The sequence below is a fragment of the Rutilus rutilus genome, assembly GCF_951802725.1.
Source record: "Rutilus rutilus genome assembly, chromosome: 4".
Classification (NCBI taxonomy): domain Eukaryota; kingdom Metazoa; phylum Chordata; class Actinopteri; order Cypriniformes; family Leuciscidae; genus Rutilus; species Rutilus rutilus.
In genome coordinates this window covers 1,730,446-1,750,312 of record NC_140212.1, presented here as the reverse complement: position 1 = coordinate 1,750,312, position 19,867 = coordinate 1,730,446, and the positions used below count along the sequence as shown (strand labels likewise).

Here is a 19,867-nt window from a genome sequence, read left to right as displayed (position 1 = left end):
CGGGCTGGTGTGTGAACTCGACCGGGCTGTGTGCGGGGTCATAGGTCGCGGCGTGAGGATCCAGATGAGGTCCGTTCACTGACGCCTCAGAGATATACGCCAGCGCCGAGGCGTTCTGAAGTGTGTATAAACCCAGCGCGTCCGACCCGTTCACACTCATGTTGGACCCGTGCTGGTAGAAGAACGGAAGAGGACAAGGGAGGATCGTCTTCTTATAGATCAGCTGAGAAACAAAACAAGACCGTGTTATGAACCCATGCACAGATAAAACACAGAAATCTTGTAAGTCCACCAAAAACACTCTGCCATGCTATTAAAAGTTCATATTGTCAATCAACATGCACCAACGCTACATTTTTCTAAATGTCATAATCATTTGTTAAAGGAACACGCCAACTTTTTGGGACTTTATCTTATTCACCGTATCCCCCAGAGTTAGATAAGTCCACACTTGGGCCATCACTCTGCCCAAGTAGCAGTGCTCCGCCTTCTGAGAATATAGTTCCCAGTATGTATACGGTTAGAAGATGGCTGAGTCTCGTGACCTTGTTATTTGTACACACTGTGACTATACAAATCTGATGTAAATAGGAAAATGTTGGCGTTATTTTGTCACTTATTGGGAGCAGTACGCTAGCTGGAGCCATTTACCTCCAGTCTTTGTGCTAAGCTAGGCTAGCGGTGGGTGCGTCAGGCAGAGTTACAGCACGCACGGAGATGAGAAGGGTATGTATGGACTTATCTAACTCTGGGGGATACGGGGAATAAGCTAAAGTCCCAAAAAAGTCGGCGTGTTCCTTTAACAAACAAGTATTCATTACTTCAGTGAGCTCATTGTTTCTGCCTTAAATTATTTCATTTTTAAATGAATACATTTTTTGCTAATTTTGTATATGTACTTTTCTGAAATACATAACTTAGACAGTTTCCTCTGATAACAGATCACTCTAAATTGTAATATAGACTTAAGCTGCTTTGAAACGATGTGTATTGTGAAAAGCGCTATACAAATAAACGTGAATTGAATTGAATATTAAAAGGTACATATGGAGTAAAAGTAAACGCACCACGCCCAGGAAGAACACCATGCAGGAGAGAGAGAAGCCGCTGGTGTAGCCGAGATACCCTGTGAGACGAGAACCGAGTGAGAAACACACACACTTCCAGACATCACAAACACAAACTCTGACACTTGAAACAGTCTTACCGAGGTTTTTCAGCATGGACAGCGGGAGAATGATGCCGATGGACACAAACACCACCACGTAATTCCCGTTCAGGTACCATTCTCTGCACAATAACAGGGGTGTAAATCAGGGTTATTATCACTACGCTTTAATCTGCTGTTATATAGACACAAACACTCACTCAACATCACTGAGACTCACCCAGAGCTCTCCTCCAGCCCGAGGAACGCCCGGATCACCTCTGGCAGCTCGTATTTGACTATGAACAGGTAGCTGGACATGGCTGAAGACAAACCAAACACGTTCATGTCACTCATGCAAACCTTTTACAAAGTCCTGATGCTGTTGTTTCTCTACTAGAACAGGTTTTCCTGCTTGAATGTTGATTATATTCCCTATATTCTCCATTGTTGCAGCTCCTCTCTTCCCAGTCTGTCAGTAACGCTCTCTTTAGTTCCTGTCTCTATGAAGCCCCTCCTTCTGAAAAGCACACTGTGCTCTGATTGGTCGGCTGGATCAGTGTGTTGTGATTGGTCGAGAGCTTCAAGTGTGTTTGGGAAATGTCCCGCCCCTTACCATAACCGCCAGTTTCAATTATAGACCTTAAAAAAAAATGTTAGTAGTGTGTGTGATGTCACCCGTAGTGTGAGAATTTTTGAAAACCCAAAGTGGGCGGAGCCGGCCGTCACCATCTTTGCAGAGTCACTCCCGGATTAACGCAAATGGGCAAAAAGGCGGATTAGCTGAGGTGACGTGTCGCTAACAGACAGCAGACAAACGGCTAGTAGTGACATCAGCGGCAATCCACCTGTCACTCAAGCGGCCACGCCCTTAATTATGCAGAACTTTAAGGCTTAATATTAATTAAATGGATGAGTTATAAAAAAAAATTCACCCCCCTCATAGTTGTCATGACGGGCAAAGTTATATAGATCAAAAACCACTTTTTGCACCAGGCTGTAAACATATTTGTTTCTGCTGTAAAGTTGGGCATTTTAAAATGGGGGATTATGGTATTGACTCTTTTAGAGCCGGTCTCTAGTGGCCAGTCGGTGAATTGCAGTTTTAGTCACTTCAGTGTTGGTTTCAAGAGAGAGAGAGGAAGGTTTCCGCTTGGTTTCAACACACTACTAACTAACTCAACCAGACCCCGCCCCTTTATTCTGCGTATGAATTATTTAAATGAGGAATATTGTGACGTGTTCGTTCCCGGAAGAAACTCAAGACTACAACACTGACACTGATATAGAGAAGAACTCTTGCTGGAGGCACTTTATCATGCTCAAACAGCGACATTACACACTAAAGAGCGATTAAGATGGAAAACAGCACAATAGCTGTTCTTTAAAGACAACAACTTTACCTCCTATGTTCTGCAGAGTTATAGATCCGAATGCTGCCATTTTTCCCGGCCATCCAAACGCTCTTTCTCCGAGCTTCTCGTAGATCAGCGATCCTGCAGCCAGAGGATATTATCCCATCAACTGCATGTTTCATATGTAAATGTGTGTGTTTTTCAATCTCTCGACAAACTCACCTCCTTCTTTGGCCGTCACAAGTAACAGGTGAACGGAGTACAGCGACAGGATAGCGACTCCCAGCAGGAGGATTCTGGGAAAACATTGAGAAAAGTCAGAAACTCTTCCTGTAACCTTTACTAAAACATAAGTTAAAACTTGTGCAAGTCAGAGCTTCTTCAACACGTTTAGGATCATCTTATATCGCCTGTTAAGGAACACGGTGCGACATTAACTGAGGTTTATTTTTAAAAGGTTTCTAAATGCAGGGTGCACATATACATGACTGACCGCACACACAGCTAATGCTAACGAGCCCGCGCTAAAGGTCCTCTCAAAATAAGATGAGCAGATTTCTGAAATGGAAATTTCCTATAGTTCAGTGGTCCAAAAAAACAAAACAAAAAACTTGTTATCTATAGATTAAAAACAGGGGCAAGAAATTTTGATGTTTTTATTTTTAAATTGTTGTGCATTTCATATGCAATTATTAATCTATTATGAAAACTGACCCTAAATGGTTTTAATGGTTATAAAAAAAACTCTCTATATAATAGTAGTAACCACTGCAAACAAATCAAAACAATATTATATGCCGCATATTCAGTTTGTTCAAATTAATTCATTTTTATCATTTTGCAAACATTAGGGGAACGTTACTTTTGAATGTTCTCTGAAAAACGTTAGATGAACGTCCAACTGCAACAATGTATATTTTTTGTGAACATTATTAGTGATCATTATTAAAGGCCAGATAACTTTGCTAACCAGCTTTGGTTTTTTGCACTGTAACTGTGTAAACTGTTGTAAAACTACAGTCACATCTAATTCACAAACTGAAAGACAGAAAGATGAATCTTCAGATTGGGTTAACGGTGGTCGGGTCACTCGACACCAGCCTCGCCGAACAGAAATAACCGTCTGACATGAACAGCAGAGAATGAAAGAGAGATGCGGGTCGAGCGCCACTCAGGTGACCGTTAGCGCTGAAGGTGTGTGTCCGTGTTTCCTCATGCTGTGGCGGGTCAGAGGGACAGCTGACTGCTGTCAGTCACACACACACTTTAACCCCTCACTGAACAGCAGAGCCGTTGAGCTAAATATAGCCATGTAGTTCATCTGCGATGCATGCGGTGTGGCATGTCACAGACACCAGCTCTGGCCCTGAGAAACCCTGCCGTCCCGACACAGTGATCGCCAGGACATTCTTTGATAAGATCCTCTCAAGGGGTTTCTGGAAGCGGCACATTTGCTACAAACAAGGCCGTGGCAAGCATTACTTTTGAAACCATTATAATTAAATAAATAAATAAGTACATAAACAATGGTTTCAAAAGTTTTAGTGCTTGCTGTGGCCTGACTGTAAAATAAAATATCACAAAAAGTGTGATATTATTGATATATATATATATATATATATATATATATATATATATATATGTGACCCTTGATCACAAAACCAGTCACGAGTCGCACGGGTATATTTGTAGCAATAGCTCATAATACATTGTATGGGGCAAAATTATCGATTTTTCTTTTATGCCAAAAATCATTAGGATATTAAGTAACGATCATGTTCAATGAAGATATTTTGTATATTTCCTACCGTAAATATATAAAACATTTAGTTTTGTGAGTGAGTGCAGCACAATCGCCAACATAAATGGACAACTTTAAAGGAGATTTTCTCAATGTTTTGATTTTTTGCACCCTCAGATTCCAGATTTTCAAATAGTTGTATCTCGGACAAATATTGTCTTATCCTAACAAACCATACATCAATAAAACGCTTATTTATTCAGCTTTTTTAGATGATGTATACATCTCATTGTCAAAAAATGTACACATTTGACTGGTTTTGTGGTCCAGGGTCACACTTTTAACCCTCTGGGGTCTGAGGTGTTTTTGGGGTCCTTGAGATGTTCTGACATTTGTGCTTTTTTCAGTTGCTTATAAACATAGTAATGGCAAAAAAAAATTACACACTATTTAGCACAAACAGGGCTACCATAATATGTGAGCAACAAGAATGTACATGTCTGCATTTTTGAGAGAATAATGTTTATGCGTGGTTATTGAAAAAACTAAAAACTAAAGTTTCTGAAATAAGACCACAAAACACACACTAAATATGTGCCAATAAGACTTTTGTCTAATGGATGTCATCGCCTAGTGTTTTTTCTTCAAAATTATGTGAAAATCACCCTGCCTAATCATTCACATAACACAATACATTGATTTGAATTTTGCAAAGCACTTTCTGTTTGGAAAGGCCATATGCGGAGTGGGCGTCACAGATCATGCATATGTAGTGGTTCACACCTGAGGACCGCATACTTAATGAGCCATTCATTCAGGTGAGTCACTGAGCCACAAGAATGCAAGAGCAACAGTTGGAAGCATCTCAATTCTTTTTTATTTTTCCACATATTGTGCTTGCAATTTGGCCTATAATAGCCAAGGAAAACATGTAATTGTGCAGTTAATTCTCATACTGTATTTTCAGTTTTGGAATATTTATCTTCTCCCCAAATTTGTCACTAATAAAACACAATAAAAATTATTTAAAGAAAAGGCTTATATTTACCTTTTAATAGTTTGTTTACATCTACCTTGTAAATATTTAAATAAACAACAATTCAAGTGTAATCTTTCTTTGTACAAACTAAAGTATACATTTTATCATACATATTTCAAAGTTAAGGATTTGATTGATTATTTGATTATTTTTGACAAAAAAATTGGCAAATAAAAGCTTATTTGAGGTGGCAGATATTTTACAGTAAAAATGTATAATCTATCCAAAACTAATCAACGAAATGTTGTCTTTCATATGTCTGTAACATAGGTCTTTCATTTTTATTATAAGGAATATAAATGCTAAAATGCTAAAAGGAATATAAACGAGAAAACACAGCCCCTCACAGGTTTGCGCCGTGGATTCCCGCGAGTCAGACGCGGATACTGTGTTTGTTTTAGGCTCGCGCAGTCTTCACTCGGACGCGCGCTTCAATCCGTTGTGGAGACTCTCTTTTCGTTCCAGTGAAATTACAAAACAAAATACACACACACACATGTCTCTGCCTGATATACAACCACTGATAAACATAATCTGATTTGACAAAAAAAAAAAAAAAACATATGAGTGCGGAATCGAACTCAGAACCTCTGACACGCTAGGCAAATGTTCTACCACTAGACCACTTGAGTTCACGTATTTACTCACGTGAAAACTCGGTGTTTACTCGGCGTGATCAATTCGCTCTTGAACATGCTGCCGTTCGTCTGAGTTACAATCTTCCTCTGAGGAAAAGCCAAGGTGAGTTATTCCTCGCTGTCCAGGATCATCTGAAGAGCGTCTTTACCGGAGAAACGCGCCATCCTCTCTAAACGCGATGAACTATCAGTGAATCTGAACTGATGAAACTTCGTGTTTTCAAGGCATTGATCGGGGGGCGGGTGCGAAGCATAGATCACCTAAACTATTTACCATGTCAATAGCGCCGGGGGCGGGGCGGCCTCAGTTCATTATAGAGATAATTAGGCAGAAGGAAAAAACGGTACCTCTCCTTGCTTTCAAACGGATTACATGAGTTGAAAACATTTGTTTTTTTTATTAATTACTTCATTTAAAAGAAGAGATTTCAAGCTTCATAAAGACATATATCACGTGCCTGTGTGAGAAGTATTCGCTGAGTTATGATTCATTTTCGGACGCGTTTCAGAATGGACTACACGGACAGAGAGAAGGCAGAACTCGCTCCGTGATTATTTTTCTTAATTTGGCGAAAAGCACAACACTTTGTTTTTATTGTGAGTATACAGAAAAATAATACACATTTAACAGAATCGATTGATGTATGAAACTCCTATGGAAAATCAAAGTCAACAGAGTATTCATGAGTTTCTTTTACACTGATAAAAAAAAAGCGAGCTGGTATCGCCGGCGATACCGCCGACCTCAGGGGGTTAATATATATATTAAAAACAACACTTTTAGTGTATATATATATATATATATATAAATCTTTAGATATATCCGGTATTTCCAGTTGTATGTACATCATTTTTGGGTGGGCATTTCCAGTATATATATATATATATATAGCGCCTACTTTATAACATCTACATTTTAGTGGTAGAAAGTTCCATCTCCTAATTAATATTCAAGAGCCAATGTATTATTATCATTATTTAATATTCATGAGCAAAGCTGCTAAACTTAATTGCACGTCCCTCCCACTTTTCGGATGACAGGGAACAAACACTCACATAAACAGTACGATGCCGGTGTTGGCCATGGCGAAGGACAGTCCCAGAATTCCACTGCCCATGATGGCGTTACTGAGGTTAAAGACGGACATCCCGAACGACGCGTGACCCGGGTGCTGCGAAACAGAGCAGAGAGAGGGTTAATCAACAGCTCGAGAGACAGAACGAAGATGCTAATGTGTTCCAGAACTAGGATATTACATATTCTTCATGATATTCCTCATATTTCTTCTTCTTCATCATCCCATTGGTGAGAAACTTCTGACTCTCTGCGTCCTCTTCATCCAGAAACTGGCTGTAAATCGGCAACACAAACACGTTATTTGGTTCTCCATGTCAAGACATTTTTACAGGATCTCATTTCAGAGTCAGCTTTTATTGCCAAGTACAACATGCACAAGGCACATCTGTTTTAAAATGTAACTGTACATTAAACTGTAGTATTTCTTGACTGTTACATGACGAATCAGTGCACGTGTTTGTCCACATACTGTCATAATTTCCCATCAGACTGTGTGTCACTACGTTCTGGACATCAAACAGCGTCAGGGTTAAACACACACAACGGCGACTCTGACCTGTTGATGGTGGCTTTCTCTGAATCGATGGGCTCTGTGTATCGATCATCCACACTGCTCTCATCGTCCGCCTCAGTGCTCACGTGCTTCAGCTCCATGCGGTCCATGTCTACAGCCGTGAGGAAAGATTAGTCTCCGGGAAAAGAGCTGGAAACACAACCGGAGAAGTTTGGTTAGAGCTGGAATCTACATCAAGAACCTGGCTAGCGAAAATATGTTCATTCTGAGCTAACGTTCCCATTAAGTTATGAAAAAAATAATGTTTTCTTAAAATGTTCCCTGAACATGTTCTGTTGGTTATGTGAACGTTAAGGGAACGTTACATTTTATCGTTCTTCAAACATAATGGGAACGTCACTTCTGAATGTTCTCTGAAAACAAGCAGTAACATTTAAAAAATGTTAAACACACATCCAATTAAAACGTTTCAGAAAAACACTGTATGAATGTTTTTGTGCTAATGTTTTGAGAACATTATTAATAGACCAGACGTTCTATTAAAGTTACTGGAAAAACGTTTGTTCATAACTTCTGAGAGAACCTTCCCAGAACGTTCCCTGTTAGCTGGGAAGAAGCTCTACACATCATTCCCAGAGTCTTCATGACTTAATTATGACTTTTTAAATAATAAAGAATTAGTAAATGTTCCTAAACTTCTTAGTTTATGACAAGTGACCATGAACTGATCCTGCAAGACAAGTCAATATAACGACATTCAGAGCCAAACGTATTGACTGAATTCCTGAACTTGAGACAAATCAATCCCTAGAACCTCAACAGAACACAAATCTGACCCGGTCCAGTTTTACCAGGGTAAAATCCATCCTGGTGTTTTCTTGCCAACAGTGTAAAGGTTGGTTGGATTTAAATTTAGTGCCATATCAGCTTCACAGACTGATTCAACAAACATCAATTAGAAAAAAAAAGACAAAAAATTATGTATATACAACTCAATTATATATACACAAGATACATTATGGGTCCTATCTTACACCCAGAGCAATTGACTTTTGTACCGACGCATGTATCATTCCTATTTTGCACCCGACGCACAGCGGACTTTTCCCTCCACAGACGCACGTCTGTAAATTAGGGAATGAACTTGCGCTCCCGGGGGCGGTTCAGCGAAAAGAGGCGGCATGTTCCGGCGCAAACGTTCCCTGGTGCTATTTTGCAGTTTCAGAAAACAAGGCGCGTTCAGATGCTATTTTAAGGGCGCGTGCTTGGCCATAATGTAGCGTGTGCACAACGCACATACACTTTGCTTCTCTACTCTACACAGATGCATCAGCCATAGGCCTACTTAATTACAAGGAAAAATATTCCACATGAGGGAAATCATTGTGGTGTCCATAAAGATGTGAAAAAATAGGCATAAATCTAGCTTACACATTTACCCAAATTATTATACGCCTGTTTAACCGAAGCTAATTTGGGTGTTTCTCCATCCCCAATGTCACTTCTCTGTGTTTTACGGCCCTGACGAGAACGCCGGTCTCCTCGGCTGTGATCCGCTCCTGGCAAATCTGCCGTTAAAATAGCAATCCGCCATGGAACAAGCACGCCTGCTCTTAAAGGGAATGTGAGATGACGCTCTGATTGGTTTATTTCACGTTACGCCCAAACCACACCTATGAGTAATGAAGCTACTTCAGACCAACCCATTTTAGATTTGCGTCGGATTTGCGAGATCCGGCCACAAAGTTACTTGCGTTTCGCGTTAATACTTGCGTTTCAGATCGTTAAAATAGGGCCCTAAGAGTATCTGATACAAATTGGGTCCAGCATTCAAAATAAGTTCTTTAAAGTTTGTCCTGATAAAAAAACTGGGCAGACCAGTAACATATTAGTGCTTTTCATGCAAAACATCTTCCAAAAAGGCAAAATAAACCCATGAATTTGGGCCATTTTGCATTTTTATGGACACATTAGTGGATATGGATAAGATACGTTCTTTGCCAATTTGTAGTTTCACTACAGGTACAATAATCCCGGAAAACGCACAATAATCGAAGTACACAAATTGGCCTGTTGACGGGTTTGATATATTTATCACTGCGATCGCACACGTCACTGTGGCTCGATTCAGGATTATGTATTCCCTGTTGAGGATTGCTGTAGTTCTGTGTTTTGCTCCAGGTCCACATAAAGGGTGTGTTTGTTCGATGTTTGGGTTGAGGACTCATGTATCTGTGCGTCTGAGCCGCTCCATGACGCATGAGCTCTGGAATCAGACGCGTTTAGGGCCGGTCCAGCACACACCTGTTATGAGCGCACAACACTCACTGGCCTCAGGTCAGCTATTTCCAGCCCATGCTAGGCACTATCCGTTCTGAAAACCATTTCCAATGAGACGGAGAGCATTACATAAGACAGTCCAAAACACAGCCAAAACCATTCTTGAACCCAATTACCCACAATCCCACCAACACAAAGCCCTCATTGATATATTCATAAATGTGGCCAGAGAGAACTATAGACTCATGGAAAGCTGAAAATATTCCACAGGTCTCATTCTGGCCCACAGTACTGGGAAGCTTCTCTTGCACACAGATGTGGTACGTTTACTGGATTCACACATGAGAACAGTTTTACACTGAGTAAACAGTTTTTTACTGTGTTCCTTTGTGCAGCTGCAACGTCATACATGTAGACAGTGGCTTACGGCTTTTATAAAACACTGGCAACAGCAAATATCAGAATAAACACTTCTGCAATGTAATATACTTTCTTTAACCCAACTATGAGCAAATGTTCTTCCAGTAACGTTAATAGAACGTTTGTTCAAAGTTATCTGGTCTTTAAAGCAACACTCAGGAACTTTTCCTCTGCGGTCCCCCTACAGGTCGGAAGCGGAATTGTCCATTACCGCTGTCGTAAATAATTTCGCAAATAAGAACAATTGAATTAATGAAGCACCTTTAATTTGTAAAGAACTTCAATTACTGGGTTATAAAGAATAGGCATTGCCAGATGATTATATTCATATTAACATATTCCTCATTTATGTGTAAAAGCGTAAAAGCTATTGCTAAATAAATAAACAGTCATGTAAATAACATTCCCGGATTTTAAAATTACTCATACCATGATAGAGGATTTTGGTTCCCTAGCCTGAACCAAGCATTTAAATAATTTTCATGTGACTTCAGCTGTCAAGACGTCAAGAGTAACAAACTTCAGCCTTGAAAAACCAGACTTACCAGTAAAGAAAAAAGAAAAAAGTTGACCCAACATACCCAGCAAGACCCAAACTAATGCAACCCAACCACTCCTTAAAAAAAAAAATCTGACATTCTCATAACACACGACTTTATTTGCAGCTCTCAACACAATAAAACTCTTTTAGATTTACGACCAGAAGCAGAACTATAAAAACAGTAGACACACTTCAATTGTTCGTCCGTGACAGCAAAGAAACGAAAAAGAGAACAAATGGAAACCTCAAATGTTTCTCCAATAATCTCACGCCTCTCCTCGCCTTCAGCATTTTGAAGTAACAACAAAATAAGCAGCAAGTAAACTAAACTCAACCATTTAAACAAGAGTGTTAACATGCAGTCCAAGTGGATCCCGTGTGGAGTGGCTTTAAACGGCTTTACGCGGTTCATTAGAGAAGAAACTACTATTTCAGGTTTTCCCCATTTCAAAATTTCACACTTAATTCAACGACTTAAATTAAATTGCCTGCAGTTTCTTTGTAATTAAATATAACATTTACTTGCAAACTGTTTCTACACCAATTTGTTTTTGAGTGTCAACAAGCTGTTCTGGTGAATTTCTCCGAGCAGCTGGAGTTGACCTTAGCGTTTTACGACACGAGAAACACTCGCTCTTCAAAGAGAATGTCTGTGTTTGTGCTTCAACCAGCATTCTTCAACCAGCCGGCTGGAACTGACACAGACCACACACACACACACACACACACACACACACACACACACAGAAACTCCAGCAATGAGCAACCAAATGCAAAAACTCACACTTTTAACAGATCTCCTCTAGCTTTAACCCAGGTTATAATCTATTAATGGTGGTCTGGTTACTCACAATGAGAGGTCAGACGCTGGACACTTGATGTGCTGACAGAACAAGGATGAGCTTCGTTTTAGCCCTGGAGGTGAGTGGCTGCTTTAAAGAGCATTGGGAGGGCCTGCCTCGGCCAATCAGGACGCTCCAATTCTCAAGCGCTCCGCGTGAAGCTCCGCCCCCTCTCCCCTCCACCTGCGTCACTGAAGGGCACACAGGCTTCCAGAAATGAGTTCGAGATAAGCGACAGACGCGTTGCATCAACTTCTGTTTGCACTGGGGCAAGAATCTGGGGTCGCTCGCCCTCACGGACGCTCTCGAACGCCAAACCAGCAGACGCCAATCTGCATTCGCTACTGATGCCATGTGCAAACACACACAAAAACTCAGAGATGAACAGTGATGCCATGTGCAAACACACACACAAAAACCCAGAGATGAACTGAAACTACATTCAACTCCGATCAGAAATTCTGAAGCCACAACCAGACCGACTATTGGCCGGTATTGGCCAATTACCAAATCCACTTGACAGATTAAAAGCATCTTGGTGAATTTTGTAAATATTGAGTAAAACATAAAAAATAAAAAATGTAGTTCTAGATATATCAGATACTAACACTATATATCTCTAGATATCAATATAGGCCATTGAAAAATCCATTAGTGGCGATTGAAATACTGAAAACTAATATACATCGAAGAGTCCGTTTTACAGGAAAACACCATCTCAGTTTGTCTACAACAAAATTTCACGTTTAATTCAATGTATTACTTGCCTTTTCTTTGCAATCGTATGAAATTTACTAACAATTTCTGAGCTAAAATTGTTTCTACACCAAATTTTCAGTGTAGAATTATTCTTTTACCAGCTGCTCTTATCCAAAGTGCTAAACTTATAACTGGCGAATGGCCAATTTATGAATGATTGGTCAAGTCACTTTTATTTCTATAGCGCTTTATACAGTACAGATTGTTTCAAAGCAGCTTTACCGTGAAAATAATGATCAATGATGCAAACAGAATTTTTTGTAGTTTCCATCTCTGGAAAGTCTAACCAACAACCTTCTGAATACCAGTCTACACAAATAATACACAACATCACACTACACAAATAATCCCAGTCAATCAATCCAACCATACAATATGATGCATTTCCTACCCACAAAAATGACAAATTATTGACACAGTCTAATTATCAATCAACTGCGTCTGCATGTCGTCACGTATTATTGACTAGTCACAGTAAAAAGTCAATTCTTACTGTCTTGAATGATGCAGGTGCTCCAATCTCAAGGAGAAAGAGTCTTCCTGAAAGAGGCCTTTCCTTATACGGAGACACTTCAACACACTCAACGCCACGAGCCAATCAGCAGCTCCGGCTCAAGGGTCAAACACACAACGGGCCACAGAAACACAACACCTCAACATCACACTCAGAGCATTAGAATATGAAAAAGTAAATATAAACTGACTTGCTAATAACAAAAACTCCAAATATTTCAACCTCAAACAAACAAAACACTTTGACAGAGTCTGAAATAACCACTTACCCAGCGCCCCAAAAATGTACCAATATTTACTTATTATTTAGACACCATTTCGTATCAGAATATGAGACGACAACAACAAAAATGTTTCACACCCTGTTTGCATTATTTAGGCATTATTTTATTTCATTGTAAGGCAATATCTTTTTTTGTTTTGTTTGTTTTATAAAGAAATGTCGCCATCAGAGTGTAAAATAAATGTTAAAAGTTAAGGAATCTTACACAGGTTTACTACAGGCTACTGTAACTGTATATGTTTGTACGACTTTTGTAATCAGGATCTCAAAAAATTATATCAAAATTTGGATTAAGATTTATTGACCAATGTATCGGTTATCGGCTTTCGAATATAAAGAATTATCCGTTATCGGTATCTGTCAAAATGTTCATTTCGGTGCATCCCAACTATACCATCATGTTATATTAGCATTACATTATAGAAATCTACTTAATGCTAGTTATGCTACAGCTTGAGTTTTTCTAATACAGCTAAATCATTTTTTTCCTCTTTTGAAAAGCCTTAAAGCTATCGTCGATTTCTTTCTGTTGGGGAAAATGAGATCGCCAAAAATCGGCACTTGTCGTTTTCCAACTAAGTTTGCCCAACTATGACAACTTCCTCTTCTGAGAACCCCGGAAATGTGAAAAAGGTCAATCAAACACGTCTGATTCATTCACCAGCTTGTTAGTAGAGACTCCGAGACCCGAAATAGACGAGTCTGATAAGTGAGACATCCAAAATGTGCTCCGCTGGTGTGCCTCCAGGAATATGGTTGGGAAACACGGCCCTGAATAGTTGCTCACGGTATTATCGTGGCTTCTAGGACACACTATCTTAGAGCATGTACATGCAAAAAAGATGCTTTAAAAAACAAAGTTGCCATAGAAACGGAGAAATGATGCGAGAGATGCCACACCGACACCGGGAAGCAACATTCCACACTCTCGCTCCGAAAACACCAGGGAAAAACGGGACAAATCGTCCCAAACAACGCATGATTCACTTCTAAAACCTGTGCAATGATCTTACACGGTCTCAGTGCCGTTATTTCTCCGAACGCTTGCAGCAGGACTCATGTTCTCCTTCAGCTCTAAGATTATCCAGCGTACGGCTCGAGATTACATTACACAAATATATCAGCCAGCAGAGAGACAGACGGCAGGAACCTTTACCCCATAAAATCTGAAACCTGACACTCGTACTTGTATTTTCAACATTATATTCATTATTTGTCATAGAAGAGGGTTCGAGAATGGCAGTGAAGTGATGTAACTGACACTGGAAGGTCACATGACGATGACAGCATGGGGAATACGTCTGGATTACATTCATATTATAGTTTTTTTAGCAGTTGCTAGGTAGATATTTATTCAACGTAAGTGCTTACTCAAGAGAGTGTGTGATTTCAGACGCAGCCCTGGTTTAGTCTTCAACACAAGTGTGAAATAAATGTCCTTATTTTTTAATCAAAATTGGAATAAAACGAGAATTGTGAAATTTCTACCATTATTGTTGTATGGCACATAAAACTAAACCTTTTATTTTATTTGTTTATTTATTTGTATTTTTTTGGTGGGACCACTGTCCTGACCCTGGACTATATGGCATGAATACATTAAGATATTATAAACATTAACATCACGATTTTCTGTAAAGTTCCTTTGGAACAATGTGTATTGTTAAAAACACTATATAAATCAAATTAAACTTTATATATATATATATATATATATATATATATATATATATATATATATATATGTTTCTGACAAACTTCAAATTAACAAAAAATCTAGTTGTCTTAAAAGTTAAATCATTTTCACTGAATTACGAAGCATTACGATCCTATATAAATAGAAATGTTAATGCAAATTTTGAGCTGTTGGTGGCGCTAGACGGTTTGAGACAGACCTCAAATTTCCCATAATAGTAGATGAGATGTTCCTCTAGCAGTGTGCCAAATTTCCCAACTTTTAATCGCACAATCTCTGGGCTGCCATGGATTACCGTCCAAAAGTCGTTACAGACTTTTGGCGCTTGACCTCTACAAAAACTGCTATGCAAGTATAAAATGAATGGCAAGTATAAAACGAGTTTCAAAAGTCTATGTTCTAGCTGTCCTTGGTTTCATCTCTCTGTCCAACATCTTATCAGTCTATCGATTTGCTCATTGCTTGTGACATCAGTGACATAGCAGAACACATAATGGACTGACCCGAGCTGAAAATAACGAAAGATGAAGGTGAATGACGACAGATCCAATCCTTTACAGAAGTTGAGAAAGAATAGAGCACACTGTTCCCTTAATGAATGCATTCAACTTCCGCTTGTTGAGGAGAGTGTGATGTTACTTCAGATGCACGAGTTTAACCGAGCAGACCCGGAGCATATCGTGAGGATGGACTCCTGTCATGAAAACAGTGAGAAATCACATAGAAACACACTAGCATTGCGCTAACAACCACTAAGTAACCATTTATCAACACTATAGAGTTTTTCATAGGCAGTCATATTTCATAACAACACCTTATGATCATAATGATCAAGATTTATCATAAACGTCTATTAGGTGCCATTGGAAAGGTGAAGTTCTGTGTGTTTCTGTCCTGGCTCGGTTTGACAGGAACATTGTGTTTGTTCTCTGAGGTTATTTGGGTCTTTGGGTCTGCGCCATAATTACAGTAAGGGTCTCAGAACCAGCTATTATAATGAACCGCTTCCATTATTGGAGAAATACTGAACCCAATGACTGCCATGATGACATTAAAACATTCATTCTTTGAATTATTTGAAAGCGACTTATACAATGCAATTAACGTCATGCAAGCGCAACATGCGTAAAGTTTAAGTTGGAGCACTAAAATGATTAAATATTGAAAATAAGAATGAATTAAACTTAAATGTCAGTATTTAAAAAACGTATAACATGACGAAAGCACAACGAAATGACTAAAAACTAAACTAAAATTAATATGTAAATTAAAATTATGAAAATAAAAGCTAATTCAAAACTAAACTAACACTGGCGCACACAATTGGATTTTAATTTGCAGTTTTTCCACATTTCCAAGATGCCAGTAGTTTCAGTTTTGCCTTAAACACATTCGTTAAGGTTTGGCTTTTATAATAAATGCCAAGCCTAAACGAATGTTTCATGTTTGCTTTATACTTTAAACACTATCATTCATGTTTGTTTTATACTTAGATTTTTAATTTCTGTTCTGAATACGTCAAATGTAGAGAATTCAGTGTGGAGTGAGGGGAATAAAATACACGTTGAGCATGAAATTTTACATTATTTCTGAATGGAATCCAAAGCAACTTACCTGTGTGTGTGTGTGTGTGTGTGTGTGTGTGTGTGTGTGTGTGTGTGTGTGTGTGTGTGTGTGTGTGTGTGTGTGTGTGTGTGTGTGTGTGTCTCACAGTCAGGTGCAACTTACGGAAAATACGGGTTCAGTATGCGATATAAGACACCACCTCCACGTCACAGCTTCACATTTTGTGTACATTATCTGAAATGACTGACGGCTATTGTTCATCTCTGACTGAAACCTGATAAACAGGTTCACAGAGTCATGGCGTTGCATATTTAAATTGTGTAAGTGTATGTTTACTTTGACCAGTTTTACCGTGCTGGGCCTCAAACAAACTGGCGTAAACGTCCGAACAGTTCAGGGATATAACTTCTTGACGGATGGGTTGCATAATCAGTTCTTTGATGATCATAAACTGTTGTTTCCATATAAAAGATCCAAAACCTCAACAAATAAACACATCTATGTTGGTCATAACTGATACATTCTGTTCTGTTCAAACATGTTTTGCATCAAATTTATTATTTGCACTAACAAAAGCAATGAACCTACTATGCAACTGAAGAGCTTTAGAAGTCAGATTCTACATTAGGTGTTAAAGTGTAAAATGCATGCATGCAATGCCAGTAATTAATGTTTGTGCTTGTGAATTTTTAAAGGTCCGATCCCTGTGGAAGTGCAATGCATGTGTGTGAATGAGTTTAGCATTGGTGGGCGGATCACACATTACAGAATGTTCTGGATTACTATAAAACTCAATACAACTGCAACACATGGAGTCAGTCAGATCTCTCATTCTCACTCTTTCGCATTGTTACTTGCCAGTTTAGTGTTTAAACATAGTTTGCAAAGCAAAGACAGTGGACTTGCTATAAAAAAAAAAACCTGCTCATAAATGCTCATCAGCATAAACATTTATAGGTGGAATATTACAATATTTTCCTATGGAAACAAATAAATCTCCGGTTTAGATGCTGCTTCCTTATTGCATATAATGCACAAACAAGGAAATGCATCAACCGGCGTTTATTCCTGATAAAAACGACATAAAATCATATTCAAAAATATATATGTTATGCTGTTTATCACTTTGTGTAGCACTAGAAACTAATAAATAAGTACCAGTTAGTACCTTGTGGAATAGATACTAGTATCTTAAAAATAAGTACTAGTGGCATGGAAATAGATATTAGTACTTTTAAAGGATTAAATGTTAACTCGGCTTGCCATAATGCTGCAGGTTTGATTGACTGAATGCACGCGCGCCAAACAACCGCTTTGTGTGCGTGAAACCAACACAATATTCATCAAAATATTCAAAACACACATTTAAAAACCCAGCTTTTTGGAGTATATCTTTTTTATACGATCTATAGTGTTTCAAACATGTTGCTTCAATGTTTGCAAGCGCCTATACAGAACAAGCTTTAGTAAGTTCATTAGGAGAAACATTACACGCAAACGTTACTTTTGTCGTTTAGGAGCCTTGAAACAATTTCTACATTTATAAAACATTCATATAATCTTTAAAGTGCTCGTTCTAGTAATTAAAAACAACTCAGAGCCGTTCCTTTCACATCCAGTGATGCTTTTAAATGGTTCGTTCCTTCCTCGCGCAAACACAGATCAGTGATGTAGCAAAGGCGCAACATCATCAATCTTTCACTTTCATTCTGGAAATAAATGTGTGTCTGTGTGTGTTTGTGTACGAACCCACCTGGATCCTGAAGGAATCAGCGCAAATCTCGCAGGATGAAGAGAAACTGGCGTCGCTCCTCGAGATCAAACCCGTTTCACTGGGAGGAGTGCGTGGAAATTTCCACCATGTGATGGCAAACCCCTCCACGGCACGAGCATCAAATTACAGCAACACACACACACACACACACAGTAATGGAGGGTCTCTGACTTCCAGAGATCATCTTCGGGATCAGCTGCCCGAGTGTGTACGGCAGATCGTGTTCTCCTCGAGGGAGTTTATGGTGTTTTTGTTCGGTCACGGCTTTATTTTATTTATTTTATTTATTTTATTATTATTATTTATTTTTTTTATTATTATTTTTTTTATATTATTAGCTTTATTTTATTATTTTTTTATTTTATTATTTGATGTATTTTACTTTATTATTTTGTTTTGTTTTATTTTATTATTTGTTGTATTTTTGTATTTTATTTTTGTTTTATTTTTTGTTTTGTTTTGTTTTATTTTGTATTATTTATTTTATATTATTAGTTTTACTTTACTTTATTATTTTGTTTTATTTTATTATTTGTTGTATTTTATTTTATTATTTTGTATTATTTCAATTTAATTTATTTTATTTCTTTTTTGTTTTATTTTATGTAACATTGCTTTTTATTTAACTTTCATTTAATTATTTATTGTATTATTACATATTATGCCTATATATTATTCTTTTTTTTATATAACTGTCTCTTTTTTAAGACAAAGTTCCCGAAAAATGTACGAACAAACGTTCTTCCAGTAACGTTAGTCAAGTCACCTTTATAGCCCTTTAAACAACACAGATTGTTTCAAAGCAGCTTTACAGTGATAACAGGAAAATGATGCAGTTCGGCTGATGTTCAGCTGAAGTCAGTTTAGTGTTGATTCAGTTCTGTTGTAAAGATCAACAATTATTCAATTAGTGAATTTCATCTATGAAGCAGTTCTGCAAAAACCATGTCACCATCCAGCTCAGTTCAGTTCTTATACAACATTGCAGTCAGTCAGATCAATAATATTTCTGAATATTAAGTGTCAAGCTGAGCAAGCCGGATCTCAGTGGCAAGAACCCAAACTCCACCAGATGACAGAATGGGGAAAGGAAACCTTGGGAGAAACCAGACTCAGTCGCTCAGTTCTCCACGGACAACGAATGATCACGGTGTGATTATCAGTGTCAGGAATCAGATTGTGGATCATAGCGTTCATCCATCCAGGATGGATTTTCTGTACGGAGGACCTGGTTCTTGTGGTCTCTGTTGAGGACCTGTGCCGATGGCTGTCATGTCTTCATCCGGCCCGGATCCGGCTGACTGTACGGTAACCTCAGGATAAACAGAGAGAGTAATATTGGCATAGATGCCTACAAAGAAGAACAAGTATAGCCCACATCTGGTGTCATGAAAAGTGTTTTATACAGCCTAACAATCCTTCATCGAATTATAGACATGCGATACTGTGTTAGGTGTGTGTCAGGTCAAAGAGATGTGTTTTAGTCTTGAACTGTCAGTGTGTCTGCTTTCTGAACAAGGCTAGGAAGACCGTTCCAGAGTTTAGGTGCTAAACAGGAAAAGGATCAGTCGATTTTGATGGATATTATCAACTAGCCAGAATTTTGAGATCGCAATAGACGTGAAGGACTGATAACATTAATAAAACGTTCGTACAAAGTTATCCAGACTTTAGTAACGTT

At 38.5% G+C, this 19,867-nt stretch overlaps 1 protein-coding gene across 2 annotated transcripts in view; it reads right to left on the bottom strand.

Moving 5' to 3' along the window:
* Positions 1-18,249, bottom strand: part of slc38a4 (solute carrier family 38 member 4) — a 32,730-nt gene extending 14,481 nt beyond the window's left edge. The window contains exons 1-10 of one of the 2 annotated variants that reach the window (XM_084407259.1): positions 18,166-18,249; positions 7,555-7,701; positions 7,178-7,271; positions 6,977-7,092; positions 2,725-2,798; positions 2,551-2,643; positions 1,389-1,470; positions 1,208-1,290; positions 1,068-1,126; positions 1-223 (exon numbers count right to left, since the gene is read on the bottom strand). The exon at positions 1-223 is cut by the window's left edge and continues 50 nt beyond it. In XM_084407259.1, the coding sequence (XP_084263385.1) occupies positions 1-223; positions 1,068-1,126; positions 1,208-1,290; positions 1,389-1,470; positions 2,551-2,643; positions 2,725-2,798; positions 6,977-7,092; positions 7,178-7,271; positions 7,555-7,661 (931 nt within the window). In that variant the 5' untranslated portion in view covers positions 7,662-7,701; positions 18,166-18,249. Of the gene's footprint in view, positions 224-1,067; positions 1,127-1,207; positions 1,291-1,388; positions 1,471-2,550; positions 2,644-2,724; positions 2,799-6,976; positions 7,093-7,177; positions 7,272-7,554; positions 7,702-11,604; positions 11,703-18,165 lie in introns of those variants that run through there. The other variant, XM_084407258.1, reaches the window with a different exon arrangement.
* Between the last annotated feature and the right edge of the window lie 1,618 nt (positions 18,250-19,867).